The 21,638-nt window shown below is 48.9% G+C and overlaps 1 protein-coding gene across 1 annotated transcript in view; it reads right to left on the bottom strand.

The window, feature by feature from the left end:
* Positions 1-469: 469 nt before the first annotated feature.
* Positions 470-21,638, bottom strand: part of SKIV2L (Ski2 like RNA helicase) — a 42,763-nt gene continuing 21,594 nt past the window's right edge. The window contains exons 19-29 of the mRNA XM_048488752.1: positions 16,979-17,097; positions 14,537-14,674; positions 13,674-13,811; positions 11,935-12,039; positions 11,425-11,587; positions 10,009-10,135; positions 9,130-9,340; positions 8,343-8,453; positions 5,856-6,074; positions 4,288-4,428; positions 470-802 (exon numbers count right to left, since the gene is read on the bottom strand). Coding sequence (XP_048344709.1) covers positions 602-802; positions 4,288-4,428; positions 5,856-6,074; positions 8,343-8,453; positions 9,130-9,340; positions 10,009-10,135; positions 11,425-11,587; positions 11,935-12,039; positions 13,674-13,811; positions 14,537-14,674; positions 16,979-17,097 — 1,673 coding nt within the window. The 3' untranslated portion in view covers positions 470-601. The remainder of the gene's footprint in view (positions 803-4,287; positions 4,429-5,855; positions 6,075-8,342; positions 8,454-9,129; positions 9,341-10,008; positions 10,136-11,424; positions 11,588-11,934; positions 12,040-13,673; positions 13,812-14,536; positions 14,675-16,978; positions 17,098-21,638) is intronic.

The following is a 21,638-nucleotide window of genomic DNA, read 5'->3' as shown; positions in this document are numbered from 1 at the left end:
GAAAGAAAAGAAAAAATGGACAATCCAGAAATGGTTGGAATATGTCTGGGAACAAGTGACACTGGACATTTTTGACATAACAACAAAGAACAAACTGTGGCAAGATAAACAGAGCGAAATCTTGAAGATATGGACCATATACGAGGACTGGATGAAAGAAGCTGGAGTCAATGAGGAGAAATGGGAGAAAAGATTACAAAGAATGAACTTACTGCTGGCTGTTTGACAAAAATATGAAAAATATAGGGGGGAGGGAAAAAAGGGGAAAATGTATTGTTTGAAAACAAATGAAGAAAAGCATTAATATAAATGTAATATTCAAATGATACAATTAAAAATTATATTAAAAAAAAGAATGATTCAGAAACAAAAGCAGATCGTGAGGAGGTCTCTCTGAAGCAAGTGGAACAGACAGGCCACCTGGTGGCAAACGGACGGTCAAAATAAGCCAATGGTAGTAGCCCCCAGCGATGAGAACACAACTTTCCTTCTTTATTGTGAGACACAACTGCAACCTCTCAGAGGTTAGGAATCGGAGAGACACCCAATGCCCCTTCCCACCAAGGCGAGAGATAGAAAAGCAGCCACCCCCAGCCCCCCTTCACTGGGTGTAGAGGCTGGCTGCGAAGACAATGTCCCTCTTGATCATGTTGGAGGCGGACTCCAGCTTGGCGTGCAGAGTCGGCTCCCCTGTGACCCGGGCCGCGTTGCGCATCTCTCGGCAGGTCTCGTCCAAGCGCTGGATGCAACGGACGACGATCCCCTCCTGCACGTCTGTCAGGCGGGCGATCTCGGCGAATGGCTGGCGGGGGAGAAGCAGAAAGGAGCTGGTCAATTGGGAATGGACGCTTACCTGTGGTTGTAATTCCCACACTCACCTTCTTCTTCTTAGTTCTCCTCCTTCTCCACTTTATTGTGACGGGGTAGTTTCAGCTAAGAGTGGGCGACTGATCCACACTCACCAGATGAGAATGACCAGCCGGGACCTGAACGCAGGTCTTTCTTCCATCCTATCCTGGAACTTCAACCATGACGTTTTGGTTGAAGTCCTATCCAGGGCAGGCAGATAGACTCTCTTGGACTGAGGTGGGACAAAGGGTTGAACACCTCCACCACCTCAAGTGTAATTCTCCATCTCACTGCTTGCCTTTTTTCCATCTTTAAATTGGAGGGAGGATGCACTAGCCTAGGCTTGATTGGTTTTAGAGCTATCTTTAGATGATTTTGGTGAGGAGCCACGTGGCGTAGTGGTTAAGTGCTTGCACTGCCACTCACACGGTCAGGAGTTCGAGCCCCCTGTGCGCCAGATATCCTGGGAGCGGGCTCACGGTCAACTCAGCCATCCATCCATTCCTTGGTCGGTAAATGAGTACCTAGCGCATAGCTAAGGGGTAAAGAATAGCCGGGGAAAGCAGGGCCAAACTACCCCACAAAAACGGCTTGCCTATGAAATCACTGCTTTATATGATTTTATACCTTGTATTTTATGGTATTTTATATAAACTGCATTTTATTTATATATTTAGCTGCTCTGAGTCTGTTCTGGTGGGAAGAGCAGGATAGTAAATCAAATAATAACAACCACCTAGTGCTACAGGTGTTATCTCATATTTTATTTAACAAAATATTGATAGCCTACCTTTGCTTTGCCGGGCAAGGTGACTTCATTAAAAAAATCATACACACACACACACAAAATGTAATAAAACCCCAAGTTCTTATTACGGAGACGCAGGCCACACAGGCAGCTAGCCTGGCATTTTCTACACTAGCCGTACCCGGCAACGCGTTGCTGTGGCCGTCTGGTGAAATGGGAAACATTGAGAAAATGGGAAAATCCCCTCCCTTGCATGCCACCCCTCCCTCCCTCCCCTCCTTTACATGCCACCCCTCCCTCCCCTCCCTCAGTTAGGGTGGGTGGCATGTAAAGGGAGGGGAGGGCTGGCGCTCTACCTGTCCTGCTCTGACCTAGCCACGGTGATCCATGAAACCGTCATGTCTAGATTCAACTTCTGTAACTCACTCTACACAGGGCTGCTCTTGAGACTGATCCAGAACCTTCCACTGGTTCAGCAGGCAGCTGTGTGGATCCTCACGGGGATACCGTGAAGAGCCCACATCGAGCTAGTGCTCTGCCAGCAGGTGGAGCACCAAATCAGCCTGAAGGTGGGACCCACGAGAATGCCTATCCTGATATAACCCCCAAAGAGCACTAGGCTCAGCAAGTAACAACTCACTGGCGGTCCTTAGCCCAAAATCTGTCTGGCTGTGGTTGACCACGGCCAGGTCTTTCTCGGCTGTGGCACCAGTCCAGTGGAATGCCCTGTCCGATGAAACCAGGGCCCTGCAGGATTTATCTCATCTCCACAGTGTTTGTTAAGACAGAAGTGTTCTACCAAGCCTGTGGTTGAGGGCACCAACAGTGTTACATTTAGCTTTTCTTTCTTTTTTCTTCCTTCCCCTGTTGCTTTATTTTTGCTCTGTTTCAGTTTGTTGATAATTCAGGTTTATTACATAACTCCTTCCATCACTGGTTTCTAGATATGAAGGATGCCATAAGTTATCAGATATGCTCATAAACACATATATGCGTGAACTGCTCTGAGTCCGTCAGAAGGGGACAGAGGTTAATAAATAAATAAAAGTGATCCTTTCCTTGCAAAAAAAAAAAAAAAGCAAGCAAAGCTGTCAAGTCAAGTCAGTAAGGCAGGTATTGTAAGAGCCCAAATAATTTAGACTAGCCTGATCTCATCAGAGCTTGAAAGCGAAGGAGGACCGACATTTAGATGAGACTAGCAAGAAGAGGTTTTCAAACACTGCTTCTCTCTACCGAAAGGAGATTCAAAGTTGCTTACAAACTCCTTTTCCCTTCTTCTCCCCACAACAGACACTTTGCGAGGTAAGTGGGGCAGGGAGAGTTCTGAGAGAACTCAAGGTCACCCAGCAGGCTTCAAGCAAAGGAGCGGGGAAACAAATCTAATTCACCAGATAAGAGTCTGCCACTCAAACAACAAAACAGGGAAGCAAGCCTAGCTCTCTAGATCAGAGTCTACTGCTGTTAACCACTACACTTAACCACTGGAGCAGCAGTGGCGTAGGAGGTTAAGCAGCTCGTGTATCTAATCTGGAGGAACCGGGTTTGATTCCCAGCTTTGCCGCCTGAGCTGTGGAGGCTTATCTGGGGAATTCAGATTAGCCTGTGCACTCCCACACACGCCAGCTGGGTGACCTTGGGCTAGTCACAGCTTCTCGGAGCTCTCTCAGCCCCACCCACCTCACAGGGTGTTTGTTGTGAGGGGGGAAGGGCAAGGAGATTGTCAGCCCCTTTGAGTCTCCTGCAGGAGAGAAAGGGGGGATATAAATCCAAACTCTTCTTCTTCTTCTTCTACACCACTCTGGCTCCAGGATTGCTACGTAGAGGAAGGCAATGGCAAACCACCTCTGCTCATCTCCTGAAGACTCCTTGGTCCTGCAGTTGCAATGAGTCAGGTTGCAGCTCAATGGAATGCTTTACCTTTGCAAGGCCGATGTTATCCCCCATAACACACAGGTCGGGCCCTCAAAGCCGAGGGAGCACCTGGCTGTCCTCTAAGGCCCTTTTAGCAAGTTCGTGGCAGACGCAAGCAGAGCTTGGATTTATACCCAGCTTTTCTCTCCCGTAAAGTGACTCAAAGGGGCCTATAAACTCCTCTCCCTATGTGGTGAGGTAGGTGGGGCTGAGAGAGTTCTGGGAGACCTGTGAGTAGCCCAAGGTCTCATATGCAGGCTTCATGTGCAGAAGGTCTCATGTGCAGGCTTCATGTGCAGAAGCAGGGAAACAAAACCAGGTTCCTGGCATACAGCATAGTCTGCACTACACTAGCGCACGGCTGAGGAAAATGAGCATCCTTCCTTAAGCCTAGAGAGGCCCCTTCTGGAGAGAGAAGCAGTAGCATGGTAGCAGCCCAGATTAGCTGGGGAGTGACTTTAGCACTCAGATGTTGTTGGACTATTCTTATCAGTTCCTACCAGCATGGCCAATTGGCCATGCTGGCAGGGGCTGATGGGAATTGTGGTCCATAACATCTGGAGTGCCAAAGGTTCGCCACCACGGGTCTAGACACACACATAGTGGGAGGCAAGGCACATCCGTGAGGCTTATGTCTGACCCTCCCCCACAAGAAAAACCCTCCCATCTGGATCCGACATATTTTCACAACCACCAGACCACCCTTCACAGGAGAAAAACAAAGCAAAGGGGCCTGTGGGGAGCAAGGGACATTGGGAAGATGCCACTCAACGCCTTACCATGCCGCGGGCCCATTCGTAGACCACCTCCACCAGCCCGAACTTGTACTGCTCCACAAAGTCCTCCACCGACTCCTGTAGACCACACTTGCGCTGCAACAGGGCAATCTCTTCCGCCACTGACCGGATGTGCTCAATACCCTGAAATGGAGCGGGAGGGAGAGGCACAGAACGGAGTCAGCTGGGCGGGAGACTGCAGGCTCCTGCCTGCCTGCCTGGTGACCCGCCAAGCTAACAGACCGGCCCAGGAAAACGCACTGTCCTCCTGCTGACGTAACACCATGTTCTACATTGTTTAACATGTCACATTTAGGACTTATGCTTTACTCCAGCCATTCTCAACCAGGGTTCCCTGGTACCCTGGGGTGCCGTGAGCATGTCCCAGGGGTACTGCGGCAACACTACCGCCCCCCCTCATTTTTGTGGTGTCTCCCACCGGCGCCAGCAAGGACATGGAGCTGGCCCATGGGGCAGGGCCTGCCACAAGGTCAGCAGCCACCCCCACCCCCAGTGCTACCCTTCACCCTGGGAGGGGAAGGTGGGGGTGTGTGGCAAGCAGGGGCAATGGGAGGGGAAGGTGGAGGGTGGCGGCAGGGGTACCGTGAGATATGAAGAGTGAGGTCAAGGGTACCCTGACCTCAAAAAGGTTGGGAAACACTGCTTTACTCAGACATCAGCCTTGTTTCAAATTTTCTGCAGACCCACTACCATTTCGTTGCGCTGATTTGCGTTGATTTACATTTTGTTGTCCGCCCTGACTCTAAATCAGAAAGGTGGGTTGCAAATAACAGAACTAAATAAACAAAATAAACACTGTCTGGCAGCCAAGTGTGGCAGCGACCTATTTTCACCGAGGCTAGGATGCGGGATCCAGCAGGTTCTCACCAGTTCCCGAGAGTGGGTTACTAATTATTTGTGTGTGCAGAGGGGGTGTTACTCATTGGGTCCACTTTTCCATCTCCACGCCCTCGCCTCCCTGAGAGGCATACTGCCTTTGAACGGGAAGGTTCCATATAGCAATTGCGACTAATAATGTAACTCCCTGAACTGGGTTAATCCCTTCAGGTACTGCAATTCATTGATTCTCAGCCTTTCGTACCTTTTATCTCACCAGTCTCTATCAAAGAACCTGTGTGTTTCACCATTGCTGTGTTCAGATTTGTGAGTTGGGGCATTTCCTATAATGTGATAATGATTTAAAAATTACCTGGTGCAAAAAAAAATTGGGGGGGGGGGGTCGTGGTGGGGTGGCTGCCCATGGGAGAGCATCCAACTCAGGTTTTGCCCAGGGCTCAGGTTTACCAGTATTGCCCTGCCCCTTTGCTGGGGCGGGTTGGCTCAGGGAACTTGTTACTAAAGTTTTTGGATCCCACCACTGGATGTGGGGTATGCACAAACAACAGGCCAGGTTGCTGGGGTCTCTTGGAAGAAGGAGCTGTTAAAAGCCCCACCCGCTCCATCAGGGAAAGCTTGTGGTTGTTATGGGAGGCAGAAGCACTGACGGCTGCACGGAACATGGAACACGGCACATCCACACGCAGCCAATCGGATGCTCGGAGCCCACTCACCTTCTGGAGGACCGAAGGCAGCTGCGGTTCCACCTGGGTGCGCACCTGGCAGACGGTGCAGCTGAGCAAGGCCACAATCTCCTCCGGCCGCAGGTCCGTCAGGGTGTTGTCCAACAGCAGCTGCGTCAGGAGCAGCTCGTGGTTGCTGATTTGGCGGGCCACGCTCCCCTTCAGCTCCACCGTCCCTCCTTCGTTGATGTAGCCCAAGGAACGCAGGACCTGCGGACGGGTGAGGCAAGCGGAAATGGAGAAAAAAGGCGACAGGAAGCACAAAACACACATCCACACACTTCGAACTGCTTCTGGGGCCTGAGGAAATAAATGGCTGCACAGTTTCCACAGTTTTGGGGCCACGAAGGACATCTTTTCCAATTTTCTGTCTTTGAGGCTTTCAGAACAATAACTTTTCCTCAGAGTTGTATTAAGCATATTATTAATTTTGAGATACCGCCTCTCCCCGAGGGAGGCTCAGGGCGGTTCACAACAGGGTTAAAACATACATTAAAACATAATTTACATATCAATTACCTAAAAAAAACAGAACCGTGCTTACAAAAAAAAAAAATGTGGATGGCATGCTCTGGCTACCCCTCCCCCCCCCCACCTCGTGCTGCCCACTGGAGGCCAGATGGACATGGCAGATGGCTTTTTTAACCAGGCTGGCCAAGCACGCCTGGCGGAACAGGTTCGTGCCTTTGCAGGCCCCCATGAAAACTCTGTGAACCCAAGCAGGGCCCTGATCTCTCGAGGGAGCCTGTTCCACCAGGTAGGGGCCAGGGCTGAAAAGGCCCTGCCCCTCGTCGAGGCCAGCCTGATCGTTTTTGGGCCAGGGATCACGAGTAGGTCCCCCACCGAGGAGCGGAGGCCCCTTTTTCAGAGGCAACCCTTGTCAGGCAAAATGACTTGGCGGAGGAGCCTCGGACGCATCCAGCACTTGGCAGTCTTCAAAGCAGCTTCAGGCCATCATCAGCCTCGCCTTTTAGAAACTGGGCCTGAGAGAAGAGGGGGCGGGATGCAAGGCTTTCTGGTTGGGGAGATAATATGATAGGGCACACATACGACGCTGCCACCAAGCGGGACCACACTGAGGCCGAGGGTGCCTATACAAATGTTAGCTCCCCCCTTGTCCCACTGCCGGCATGCAAGCCTGTAGCCAGACAGAGTGGCCTACCAGTCACACCTTGGTATCACAGACAGCCCAGACTAAGATGGATCCCCATCTTAATTTACGGGCTCTGATATCAAGAGGGGTTTGCCTGACAGACCCTTCCCCCTCCCAACTCAGGCACGCACAGCAGAAAACGATTCCTTCCCTGAAGGTCCAGCCATTCGAATCAGTTGAACAGCAGCACAGCCTTGATTAGACGCACCTGCCCTTAGAGCTCACAAAGACTTCCTGAATGCCCCACAACCTGATTTTATCAGCAAACCAGCTAGACACAATGTTGCATCCGAATACATGTGTGTTTTTATATACGTACTATTGCACTATGATACAGGTGTCACACCCTGTGACAGGAAAAACCATATTTTTTTTTAAAAAAAACAGCACCATCTGGTGGACGTTACAGCAACACACGCTTTACTCACTACTTTGCAATTCCTCTCAATGTTTCCGATTTCACCAGACTGGGCGGGAGGGAAGGGAGGGGTGGCATAAAGGGGCAGGGCCCCCAGCACCTGCAAAGTGCCCACCCACCCTAACGGAGGGAGGGAGGGGTGACATGCAAGGGAGGGGAGGGAGGGGGAGGGGGCCCGGCATCTGGACATATATATAATGAGCCAGAGACAGTATCTAGTTTACAGAAGGGAAAGGAACCTGTCTGGCTCTAGTGCGGACATAAAAATCTATTTAAATGAAAATAATGTAAACATTTATATATTTAGTGGATCTCTGTACTGCATTACAGAGATTGGATATTATTTTATTTGGGATCCTCTGTGTATGTTAGGAGCAGCAGTGGCGTAGGAGGTTAAGAGCTTGTGTACCTAATCTGGAGGAACCGGGTTTGATTCCCAGCTCTGCCGCCTGAGCTGTGGAGGCGGATCTGGGGAATTCAGATTAGCCTGTGCACTCCCACACGCACCAGCTGGGTGACCTTGGGCTAGTCACAGTTCTTCTGAGCTCTCTTAGCCCCACCTACCTCACAGGGTGTTTGTTGTGAGGGGGGAAGGGCAAGGAGATTGTAAGCCCCTTTGAGTCTCCTGCAGGAGAGAAAGGGGGGATATAAATCCAAACTCTTCTTCTTCTTCTTCTATGTATTGCTCATTGTTTTATTGTTGTTGTTGTTTATAATATGTATGTTTTTTGTTGTTGATTAAGAGTTGTGGTTCCGGTATATAAATGTTTAAATTATTTTCATTAAAAATAGATTTTCATAGCTAACTGTGTTGTCTCTGCTTGGTGCTCCTGCTCTCAACCTTGTGGCTTGGATACCTGGCCCACAAGACATCTGGCCGCACACCAGCCCTTCAGGAATCTCTCACCTCGATACGCTGGTGATATTCGGGGAGCAGCATCAAGGACTGGTCGGACAGCCGGAACCGCAGCTGCTCGAGCTCCTCCTGCACCCGCTGGCGCTCTTGGAACCGGATATACTGCAGGGGAGAAAAGAAAGAGACGGACGCAGGAAGTGAGGCAAGGACAGCTTCCTGATCTGAATTTGAGCCAGGGCAGATCGCAAGGGGTCCTTTCTCTGTCCAGAGCTACAGGCAACTGGGAGCCTCGATGCGAACTCAGTTCTGAAATGGTATCAAGTTACGAAAATGAAGGAAAGCATGTTTTCTCCTTTCTCTGCCTGTTCGGTTTCTCCCAGCCACGGGAGGGTGAAAAACAAAAGCATGCAGAAATGTTCACTCTCTGCCTAATTTTACACTGCTGCTTCTCTGGCTTCTAATCCTGAATTCCCGTTACTCCAGCATATCTAAATATTTATAGAATTACAGTTCCTTATCATTCCTGCCAGCATGCTGGCAGGGGATGATGGGAACTGTAGTCCATAACATCTGGAGGGCCGCGAGTTTGACACCTATAGATGTTACGAAAATGAAAGAAAGCATGTATTTTCTTCTTTCTGTCTGTTTGGCTTCTCCCAGCCATGTGCGACATTCTGGGCTCATTTGCACACTTCTATCTCTCTCTCTCTCTCTCTCTCTCTCTCTCTCTCTCTCTCTCTCTCACACACACACACACACACACACACATCCCACCCCCTTGTCATTTGGGGGGAAAGGAAACTCATGGGAACCCCCCACCGCCCTGACCTGTACCGACCTCGGTAGGGAAGCGGGGGCTGTGCACACACTGGAACCCGAGCAACCTCTCCTCCAGGTGACGGGCCTTCATCACGCCCTCAACCACCTCTATGTCCTTCAGCTGAAGGCTGTTCACCGGATCCAACAGAGGAAGCCCTTCAGGGGAGCCCTCGGCCAAGCGCAGCAGCTCCTGGGTCGCCGTGGCCGCCGATGGTCCAGGGGGGTCGTTCCTGCAGGACAGAAATGGTTAACAAGTGACCCACGGTGTCTCTTCTATGTCGCAGCGCCGGCTCAGCCCTCGTGCTCTGGATTGGCACTTGTAGCATTTGTTCCCCTCCGAGGATGTCTGCTACTCACTCGAGATGGCTTTTTTAAAGTAAGTTCCTGTATGTCACAGGTGTCAAACTCGCGGCCCTCCAGATGTTATGGACTACAGTTCCCATCATCCCCTGCCAGCATGATACTGATAGGAGTTTGACACCTATGCTGTACGTGATCACTTGGGACAATGCTAGGATGGACACAAACGGCCTATGTGGCAAGTGGACTACACGTGCACATATCAAAAGCATCAGTGGAAGGGAGCGCTTACTGCTCTTCAGGAGCCTTCCCTATGTTTTCAGGTTGTGCCTGACCAAATTACTTCTCTGCGGCAAGGGTACGACCTCCTAAATAAATGCATTCTATATATCCGCTACTGCAGGCCCACTTCAACCGCCACCATACAGGATGCTCCTCTGGCCACTGCAGAAGGGGACTGCAGTTTCTACAGAGCGCAGGACAGGTGGGGAACTCTACTTGTCTTCACTCAACCGTATCTTTCGAGTGGTGCACAAGTGAGCCAACTGTCTTGTGCATGAGCCACGTATATACAGAGCGCAGCATCTCCCCAGCGCACCTGAACCTGGGCATCTGTCGCTTCTTGAAATCCTCCAGGATGCGCTCAGCGTTGACTCTCAAGGTCTTGGTTGTGACACCCGAAATGTCGGCTGGGCCCAGTTTCTTGATGACATGTCCACAGGAGCCTGGGGAGGGAATGGGGAAGAACCGCTAAGTACAATTCTGTTGGTAATGGCCCCAGTCCAGAACAAGAGACGGCACGTGCTCGTAAAAGGATCTTGGGAATTTTACATGGCAAACTAGTGTTTCTGTAACAAAACTTTTTTTTATTATTAATTTTCAAAAATTAAAATACATGAAAATAGGTTGAAAGAAAGAAAAGAAAAGTACAAATAATAATACATAACCAGAAGCTATCCATAAGTTCTCCCATTCTTCAATAAGGGAATTATACAATTAAAAAAAAGGCACAAAAACCTTTGCTGATACATGGAGACCTTTAACAAAACTTTTAAAAGGAGAAAAAACTTCACTGGTTGTTGTGGGTTTTGCGGGGTGTGTGGCCATGGTCTGGTAGGTTTTGCTCTTAACGTTTTGCCTGCATCCATGGCTGGCATCTTCAGAGGTAAGCGTTGGTATATGCAAGTGTCAGCTCTTCAGTCAGGAAAGAGTTAATGATGCTGTTTGTTCATAAAAATTAGCTAATTAGCATAGCAAATGGGGTATTGAGTAACGAGTTACCTGAATTAAGAAGAAGAAGAAGAGAAGAAGAGTTTGGATTTATATCCCCCTTTCTCTCCTGTAGGAGGCTCAAAGGGGCTTACGATCTTCTTTCCCTTCCCCCCTCACAACAAACACCCTGTGAGGTAGGTGGGGCTGAGAGAGCTCCGAGAAGCTATGACTAGCCCAAGGTCACCCAGCTGGCGTGTGTGGGAGTGCACAGGCTAATCTGAATTCCCCAGATAAGCCTCCACAGCTCAGGCGGCAGAGCTGGGAATCAAACCTGGTTCCTCTAGATTAGATACATGAGCTCTTAACCTCCTACAGCTAATCAATATATTGCCATGTTTCAATGCTCCCATGCGCTTGATAGGAAGTTGTCAACTTCTTTGTTCTCAGTCCGAGGCGTATTGGGGGGGGGGGGGAGAATGGCACCCGGAGACAACTCCTTCTCTGGGTGCCCCCCTGGCCTCTCTGCTGGCTAGTTTTGAAAGCTGGAGATTTTGAAAGCACGGAGGGTGGCGTGGGGCCATACCCACAACTCCATGCAGAGCTGGGGGTGGGGCTCAGTGGGTGGGGCCATGCCCCCAATCCCCATCCTCCCCCCCCCCCCCATGGCCTTTGTGCTTTCAAAAGCCGGCTTTCCAAAGCTGGCCTGCAGGGAGGCATGGGTGGGATGGGGTTGGTGGCATGCGACTGGGGGAGGGGGGAGATTCAGAAATCACCCTTTTCCCCTAAGGCCTCCCCTTCTTACCCTCTGGGAGGAAGAGCCTGGTGCGGAGAAGGTCATCCGGCAGTGGTACATCTGCAGTAGAGGACATTCCTCCCTCTGGATTGGCAGCCGAGTCTCCTTCGGTGGGGTTCTTCTCGCATATCACCAAAGAGTTGAAGGCCCGGTTGGTTGAGTCAGAAGAAACCTGACGAGATCGGGAATCCAAGAACATCATTGGGAAAAGCCACTGCGTAGTCCAGTCCCGAAGCCCAGAGGTTGCCCTACCCACCCACCCTATTTTTACCATTCAAAATAAGTTTATGGTTTTACTGATGATCTTTTGAGCCATCGCTTTCACATCCTGCATGTGAGCTCCCAATGGCACCTGGTGGGCCACTGCGAGTAGCAGAGAGCTGGACTAGATGGACTCTGGTCTAATCCAGCTGGCTTGTTCTTATGTTCTTATGAGCCAGGCAGAGTAATTTTTCTTCATATATCCATACTGTTTCTGGCTCATTCTTTATACTTAAGCCCCACATCTGCCCCAGTTACCTGCAGGATCACTCCCAGGGCATTCTTGTGTTCTTGGTTATTCACCACAATCACCCGTCCGACAGAAAGGGCCTTCAGTCCGTTCACCGACTCCATTATTCGCCTCTGAAAGTGGGAGGGGGGGTTTATGAAGCAGCTCACCTCCGATTCCTCCAGAAGCCCATTTCTGCCCCCTTCATTCCTCCCTCACTTGCCAATCTAGCTGGGACACTCTACAGGGAAAAGACCCTTTGCTTTGTTACGTGGTGCCTACCTTTAAATTAGTCACTCCCAGTCCTCTACGGAACTGTGGGTCCTGGAATCCAACTCAGCCCTCCAATCCACCCTCACAGCTCATCTCAGGGGTAGCAAACATCCACTTCCTGCTCCCCACAAGGTGCTTTCTGTCCAGTACAGGCCTCCCGTTAGAATCAAGAGACCTTCAAGCTGCCACTCAGAACCCAGTTCCTCAGGCCGTGTTTGAGCCTGAACTGTGAAGAGGCCGCTTTTTTCAGCCTGAAAAAGTACTAGAAAAAGAATGTTCTGGTTCTCACTGCCAAATAGGAAGTACTGAGTACAAAACAGCAAATAAATGTTTCCCAAGGGAGCCCTGCATGCCTCGCCTAGATGAAGAAATCGGATCCGGAATAACAAAAATTCCAGGCCTCACCCCTTGGACATCGTGTAAAAAAGGGAGCTCACATAGCCGCCAGGCTGTTCCCAGTTCTAGATGATGCCTGGAATCCCAGAGCTGAAATAATCTCACTCTCTCTTATCTGTCCAGCCTCCAAGAGCTCAATTCCAGCAAGCACCAGAGTCTGAAAACCCTAATTGTGCCCAGCTCCAGGACGGCTCGGTTAGCTGTCACTAGGGCAAGGGCCTTCTAAGTTGTGGCGCCTTCCCTGTGAAATGAACTCTCAGATGACACCCATGCTGGGTGAATTTGTTTACTTTTCACAGGGCATGAGCGGTTGAATTGTTTAAGTTGGCCTTTGGAGTATAATCCACATCTGAGGTGTTTTGTTAGCGGGAAGGAGCCAACCACATGTTTTAATGTTAATATTTTATATTTATTTGTTGTATGTTGTGTTTAGAAGAAGAGTTTGAATTTATACCCCACTTTTCTCAACCATTAACGTGTCTCAAAGCAGCTTACAAACTCCTCTCTCCACATCAGATGCCTTGTGAGGTAGGTGGGGTTGAGAGAATTTGAGAGAGAACTGTGACTAGCCCAGGGGCCTGCAACCTGTGGCTCTCCAGATGTTCATGGACTACAATTCCCATCAGCCCCTGCCAGCATGGCCAATTGGCCATGCTGGCAGGGGCTGATGGGAATTGTAGTCCATGAACATCTGGAGAGCCACAGGTTGCAGGCCCCTGGGCTAGCCCAAGGTCTCCCAGCAGACTTCATGTGGACGAGTGGGGAAACAAATCTGGTTCACCTGTTTTTAAATTGAGTTAAATTGTTTTAATGTAGTAAACCACCGCGAAACAAGTGGCAACTTACATTTGCTTCAGCAAATCTATTAGTCTCTCAAAGTTCCCACAGACTCCTTTGTTATATTATGACAGCAAGAAAGATCCATCAACCAGTCCACACCTCTATCCTATGCACCCTCCTGTCAAATCCCCTCATAGACCTGTCAAATCCCCTCAAATCCACCCCCCCCCCAATCCAGCCAATCATTCCTGGTTCTGGGGACACTGGTAGATCCCGCCCCCTCAACCTGAGAGAAAAGGCCTGTAACCCATTCCCATACTTGTACGAATTCTCTGGTCTCTTGCAGCTCTCTGACAACGCAATAATACTCCTGTAGATCACTGAGCTGCCCCGACATATCTGCCACGTCCATCTTGGCCAACATGGTGCTAAGTTGGGCAACCCGATGTTCATAGACCTGGGAATGGGAGGAAAGAGAAAGAAACAAGGAACAACCCGGCCTTCAGTCACCTGGTCATCCGCCCCGTGCTGTTCCAAAACTCCATCAGTTAACAGAATGCAAAATATTTGGAAGCTCTGCTAGGAAGTGCTGGGTACGCTAATGTGTTCTTTGGCTAGATCAGTGGTGGCGAACCTTTGGCACTCCAGATGTTATGGACTACAATTCCCATCAGCCCCTGCCAGCATGGCCAATTGGCCATGCTGGCAGGTGCTGGTTGGAATTGTAGTCCATAACATCTGGAGTGCCAAAGGTTCGCCACCACGGGGCTAGATCTATTTTAAGGAGATTTTGTGTGTGTTTGAAATCTCGTTATTTGCCACCTCAAACGAAGGGAGAGGTGAGGCACTTAAAAAAAAAAACGAATTAAAGATATCCCCCTCAACCATGCTCACCCTTCAGTTTGCCACACCGGCTTACAGAGGGAGCGCCAAGCTCATCATCAACTGTCAGTCCCATGATGCTCTGCTCTGCCAGATACTCACCTTTGCCTCCATTCCCCCTCATTACTGAAATTCTGCTGGGCTCCCAGGCCCTATCGCTTCCTGCTCCTCCACTCCTCTGACGCCCTCAGCCTCCTCCCACTACAGAGGCCTACATAGTGCTTCCAGTTCACTCATCAGATTCCAAAAACCCCTCAGCCAGACCCGGCTAAGTCACCCTCCTTCCCCAAGGTTGCCCACCTTGCTGTCCTTCCGGGCATGGAACTCGGAGAAGCTCCTTTTCATCATGTCCTCCACTCGAAGGGCTTCCACCCTCAGCAGGTTAAGGATCATGGTGTAGGTCAGGCGGAACTGGGACTGCAGCTGCGTCGGTTTGCCCTGAGGAGATGGAGGAAGCGTGAAGGAGGACGAGCAGCAGTTTCCTCAGAAGGAAGCTTCTAGCTTACACCAGCTCTCCGGGAGCCAGCGATGGAGCCTGGAACCTTCTGCATGCAAAGGACATCCTCTACCGCTGACCTTTGGTCCCTGCTTTCTGCTTACAATTGTTTTTCTACCGCCATATTTGAATTCTGGGATTTGAAAGGAGAGTGGGCATCAGAGGCGTAGTTGGGCCAAACTGCACCCAGTGTGCAGTGTGTTTTTCCCGCCCCCCATGGCCCCCGTGCCCCCCCCTCCGCGGAACCCACCCCCCTTCCCACACTTACCTTAGTTCCTTTTCTTTTTCTAGTACAGTGATGGCGAACCTTTCTAAGACCAAGTGCCCAAATTGCAACTCAAACCCTACTTATTTATCTCAAACTGCCAACCCGGCAATTTAACCTGAATGCTGAGGTTTTAGTTTAGAAAAAAACGGTTGGCTCCCTCTTCCTCCACCCCACCCGCTCGAGAAGGGACCAGCCTGCTGTAGCCTCCAGCAAATCCCGCGTGCACCGCTCTGTGCCTCTCTAGCATCTCTGCCTCCTCTGCACCCCACCCCGGGCAGCAGCCACCCAGAGCACAGGCACCAGGCCCGCCAGCCAAGTCCTCCCTACTCACTGCGGTGCGTGCACATCGTTACTCAGTGTGCCCAGGCCATCTTAGATGTGTGTGTGGGGGGGTGATTTTCCGCCCCCCACATGATGAACTCTGTGCCCACAGAGAGGGCCCCGAGTGCCACCGCTGGCACTCGTGCCATAGGTTCGCCATCACTGTTCTAGTACTTTTTCAGGCTGAAAAAAGTGGCCTCTTCATAGTTCAGGCTAAAAACTGCCTGAGGAACTATACTTCCCAGGAGACCTTGTGAGCCCCAAGGTCTCCTGGGAACTGTAGTTCCTCAGGCCGTCTTTGAGCCTGAACTGTGAAGAGGCCGCTTTTTTCAGCCTGAAAAAGTACTAGAAAAAGAAAAGGAACTAAAGTAAATGTGGAAAAGGGGCGCGGGGGGCTGTGGGTTGCAAGGAAAAGTGAGAGGGGCTGGGGGCGATTTTACACCCCCCAGGCGTGCACCTGGTGCGCAACGCACTCCCCCCGCCCCCTTGCTGCTCCGCCACTGGTGGGCATGTTTCAGTGATTGTGCATCTTCTTGGTATGCAGAAGGTCCAAGGTTCGATCCCTGGCATCTCCAGATCAAAGCATCGTGTCGCAGGTGATGTGAAAGACCTCTGCCGAAGACCCCGGAAAGCAGCTGCCAGTCCGAGCAGGCAATACTGACCTCGATGGACCGGTGGTCCGATTCAGCATCAGTCTGCTTCATGTTTATTCAACTTTACGGCCCAACACTCAGGTACTTTTTGGCACTAGGGGCACGTTGCAACGGTTTCATGCCTTACGTGGGTGGTTTCTGCACAGCACACCAATATCGTGTGTAACACGTTATTAGTGGTCCCAGTTTCCCCTTGCACCAGATATTTTACCCCTCCAGGAAGCGATTACAAATAGTCCGGGTTGCTGTGGCTCCTTTGGTGTCTCCAAAAAGATCTCCAGTATAGCACTTTTTGTAAAACCCGGGTTGAGGGAACTATAACCGGCTGAACCTGTTTTGGGGAAGAGCCTTGTGCAGAGTTCTTCCCCAAAATAGGATAAATAGTTTCCTCAGTCCGTTATATTTGGGCTGTGCGGAAACCATCATGGCTTTTGAGAAACGGGTTAGACGAGTCTGTGGAGATAGGTGCATTGACAGCTATGGGCTAAAACAGATAAGAAAACCCCCATCTTCAGAGGCAGCATAGCTGTGAATATCAGGGCAAAAACAACTGTGAACGCCCAAGGCTATTTGGATTAAGGAAACTTTTGGTCTGATTCGGCAAGGCGGTTTCTAAATTCATACAGTAGTAGAAGAAGAAGAGTTGGATTTATATCCCCCCTTTCTCTCCTGTAAGGAGACTCAAAGAAACTCATTTCCCTTCCCCCCTCACAACAAGCACCCTGTGAGGTAGATGGGGCTGAGAGAGCTCAGAAGAACTGTGACTAGCCAAAGGTCACCCAGCTGGCGTGTGCTGGAGTGTACAGGCCAATCTGAATTCCCCAGATAAGCCTCCACAGCTCAAGCGGCAGAGCTGGGAATCAAACCCGGTTCCTCCAGATCGGAGTGCACCTGCTCTTAACCACTACACCACTGCTGCTCCAGCACATAATTTTGTGCCCATGGTTTTGATAAGGTCACCCCAATGCAGCTTAGCTCATTCTAACAAGGAGGTTGCAGCTTACCAACATCATGCGGTGAAGGTCAGCCATCTCGGGCACTTGGTTTTTGCATAGGATGATCACCATCCCCGTGGTATCGAGACCTCGGCGCCCAGCTCTGCCGGCCATCTGGATGTACTCAGCTGTTTGAGACAAGAGGCAGGCCTGTCACCTTTCCCACCGCTCAACACGGCCCGTAAAAACTAGCTGTCAACTAGGAATCTAAAGACATCAGGTTGGGGCCAGAGATGCATGAACAGAAATAGAAATATACTTAAAGCACTACTTTGTTTTGGGGGAGGGGCACCAAAAAGGGGGCAAAAATTTGCCATTTTAAAGGTAATGGAGATATTTCAGGCAGTTTTGTTTCGTTCAGCTGCACTGGGTTTTATTGCAAGCATCGCTCTGCTTTTTTGCATCATTTCTAACTCTTGTAATCCATTTTGATGGTACTGTTTATCGTGTGTATTGTACTGTTTTGTGTTGTACCGTGTGTACTGTACCGTTTTCCCACACGGTTTTTAACATTTGTAGTCCACAAGAAAGACTCGGCAGGAAAGGTAAAACAGAACTGAAGTACATAAACAACACTGTGTTAATTGTTGTATGTGTGACTCTCAGGAACACAATGAACCGTCGCATTCAAATTTCAGTAGCGTGTTTGTTTATTCTGTGCAAATTGGCGATTGGCTGCAAATTCTGAGGTGGAGCCAGCCATCTTCCATATTTAGGAAACTTCCTCTGCCTTAAGTGAATTGTCCTCCCACAGGAAAGTCAGTAAAGGTGGAGAAAAGCTTCAAATTTTGCTTCGTGGATTCAAGAGGGGATCTACCTCCATATGCAGAACGTCCTTTTGTCACAATAGAGAAAGTCATTACAATTTTTAAAAACCGTCTCAGCCTTCTAGGAAAGCCCAAGGGCTATTTTAAAATGGAGGAGGTTGCCTCTAACTTGTTGGAAAATGTCCACCAACAGGAAGGGCTACACCAGGGGTAGGGAACCTGCGGCTCTCCAGATGTTCAGGAACTACAATTCCCATCAGCCCCTGCCAGCATGGCCAATTGGCCATGCTGACTGGGGCTGATGGGAATTGTAGTTCCTGAACATCTGGAGAGCCGCAGGTTCCCTACCCCTGGGCTACACAGTACTGACTCAATTGATTAAACAATTCCCACGATGCCTTGGGTGCGGGGAAAAGGAAGGTGAGATACAATATTTATTTAAAACATTTGTTAGTGGCCTTTCCTCCCTTCCAGAACTCAAGGTGGCTCACGATATAAATAAAAGATGTTTTTTAAAAAAAACCAAAATAAACAATTATAAAACCCTTGAACATAAGAACATAAGAACAAGCCAGCTGGATCAGACCAGAGTCCATCTAGTCCAGCTCTCTGCTACTCGCAGTGGCCCACCAGGTGCCTTCTTTTGGGAGTCTGCCATGTAGCAGGATGTGAAAGCAATGGCCTTTCAAGGCTGTTGCCTCGAGGCACCCTGGATCATTGTTAAGGGCATTTTGCAATCTCAGATCAAAGAGGATCAAGATTGGTAGCCATAAATCGGATTGACTCTTCCTCCATATTAAATCTGTCCAAGTCCCTTTAAGCTTTGCTATCCAGGTTAGTGGCCATCCACCACCTCCTCCTGTGGCCAGCATATTCCAAAACACCAACTGGCCATCGCTCGCGAAGAAGTAAGTTTCCTTTTATTGAGTTCTAATTCTTCCCCCAGCATTTTCAATGAATTACCCCCCTGGTTTCTTCTAGTGACAGGAGAAAGAGAGAAAATGTCTCTCTCTGTCAAGTCATTTTCTACCCCATGCATGAATTTTATAGGACTTCCAATCATGTCCCCTCAGAGGCGTCTTCCTCTCTCCAAACTAAAGAGTCTCCCAAACGCTGCAGCCCTTTCCTCATAAGGAAGGTGCTCCAGTCCCTCAATCATCCTCGCTGCCCTTCTTCTGCACTTTTTTCTATCTCTTTCAATATCCTTTTGAGATGCTGGTGACCAGAACTGAACACACAGTATCTCCAAGTGCGGCACGTCGCTCAATGGCTTCACGCTTTATATAAGGGCATGCACAACTTTTTTTGCAGTTTTATTATCAATTCCTTTTCCTAATTATCCCTTTGTTATTGTATTTGCCTTTTTTTTCACAGCTGCCATACATTGGAGTTGACATCTCCCATGGAACTATCCAACTAAGACGCTTCAAATCCCTTTTCCTGTGTTCAGACTGACCCCGTAGCACTGGGACCCCCGTAGCGTGTATGTGAAGTTTGGATTTTTGCCCCTATGTGCATCACTTTTACATTTTGGTTACATTGAACTGCATTTGCCATTTCTTAGCCCACCTCACCTAATTTATCAAGGTCCGCTTTGAGCTCCTCGCGAATCCTTTGTGGTTCTCACCACCTACATAATTTGGTATCATCTGCAAACTTGGCCACCACGCTACTCCACCCCTACTTCCAGGTCATTTATGAATAGGTTAAAGAGCACTGGTCCCAATACGGATCCTTGGGGACACCACTCCCCACATCTCTCCATTGTGAGAATTTCCCATTTACACCCACTCTTTGCTTCCTGTTTCTCAACCAGTTTTAATCCATAGGAGGACTCCTCTTATTCCTTCATTGCTGAGTTTTTCTCAATAGTCTCTGGTGAGGAACTTTGTCAAAAGCCTTTTTGGAAATCCAAGTAGACAATGTCCACTGGTTCCCCCTTATCCACATGCCTATTTACATCCTCAAAGAACTCTAGTAAAGTTTGTAGAGACAGGATTTCCATGCCTCTGCAAAAGCCATGCTGACTCTTTCTCAGCAGGTCTTGCTTTTCTACATGTTTAATAATTTTATCTTTAATGACAGATTCTACTAATTTACCAGGAACAGATGTCAAACTGACTGGCCTGTACCTCTATGGGTCCCCCTAGATCCTTTCTTAAAGATTGTGACATTGGCCATCTTCCAGTCTTCAGGGATGGAGCCTGATTTCAAGGATAAGTTGCATATTAAAGTGAGAAGATCAGCAATTTCATGCTTGAGCTCTTTAAGAACTCTTGGGTGAATGCAATCTGGGCCAGGGGATTTGGGTAGCATTTAGCTTTATCAATGGCCGCCAGAACTTCCTTTGTCTACCACTATCTTCGATTAGTTCCTCGGATCTCGCCTCCTAAGAAGCTTGGTTCAGGTGCAGGAATTTTCCTCACCTCCTCTTGGGTGAAGACAGATGCAAAGGAATTCTCATTCAGCTTTTCTGCAATCTCTCCTGTCATCTTTTAGCACACCCTTTGTTCCTCCTTTGTCATCTAATGGGCCTACCGCTTCCCCTTTGCTGGCTTCCTGCGTTTTTGATGTACTTGAAGAACTGTTTGTTGCTGGTTTTGATGTTCACAGCCATGCGTTCCTCATAATCCTTTTTTGCCTCCCCTTTACAGCTAACTTGCTTCTCTTTTGCCACCATTTGTGTTCTCTCTGGTATTCTTTATCAGTTAACTTGGACTTCCATTTTCTAAAAGACATCTTTTTTTTCCTAATAATTTCCTCAACGTCCCTTTGTTAACCATGGTGGCTTTCTTTTGGACTGGGTGCTGCTTTTTCTAACCTGTGGAACACATTCCAGCTGAGCTTTTAAGACTGTGTTTTTAAAATAACCTCCAAGCATCCTGGACAGTTTTGACTCTCTTGATTTTCCTTTCAGCTTCCTACACTATCCCCCCCCCTCATCTTTGAGAAATTTCCCTTTCTGAAGGCTTAATGCAACTACCTTAGTAGTTGTCACTTGTTCGCATGCAGAGATACTGAATCTGACAGCATTGTGGTCGCTGTCTCTATCGGCTAAACAACACTGGATCTCCCCGCATTCAGGTCCTGGGTCCCACATAGAATTAGATCTAGGATCACATCTCCCTGGTTGGTTCTACAACCATCTGCTCTAATCCACAGTCATTTAGCATATCCAGGAATGTTCTCTCCTTACTATGACCTGAACATGCATTTTTCTCCACTTATATGGGGATAGTTAAAATCACTTCATTACCACACATAACTTTGCTTTTGTTGGCCTCTCTAATTTCTTTTTTTCCATCTCAGAATCCTCTTGTGCGCTTTGGTCAAGGGGACAATAATATATTACTATTGTTAAACTATGCTTCACCCCTGGTATTGATATCCACAGTGCTTCTGTAGAGGAATCAGCTCCCCTGCATTGTCTATTTTATGTGACACTATGCTCTCTTTGATGTAGAGGGCCACCCCACCCCCAATACGCCCTGTCCTATCCTTCCTGTAGAGCCTGTAACCTGGGATAACAGCATCCCACTGGTTCTCCTCATTCCACCATGTCTCTGTGATGCCCACTATATCAATGTCCTCCTTCAAAACTCTGTACTCCAGCTCCCCCATTTTAGGTCGAATGCTTCTACTATTAGCATAGAGACACTTGTATACTCTGTCTCTGTCCCTAACCTGGGATTTATGTGTTTATGTGTTATGTGAAAAGTCACAATAAAAAATATCTCCAATTAGGACTGGCTCTTGTGGAAGGTTTTCCCAATCAGGATTGTCTATAGTAAAAACTAAATCAATCCAAATATGGTCTTAAATAAAGCTGTCTGCAACGGCCTCCTGAAGATAGAGAATGAGAGGGCCAAATGCACTTTTCTGGGAGGTTGTTCCGTAGCTAA

This window comes from Sphaerodactylus townsendi, linkage group LG03 (assembly GCF_021028975.2).
Source record: "Sphaerodactylus townsendi isolate TG3544 linkage group LG03, MPM_Stown_v2.3, whole genome shotgun sequence".
NCBI classification, from domain to species: Eukaryota; Metazoa; Chordata; class Lepidosauria; order Squamata; family Sphaerodactylidae; genus Sphaerodactylus; species Sphaerodactylus townsendi.
Note: the sequence above shows the minus strand (reverse complement) of the source record. Positions and strands in the feature narration are given on the sequence as shown.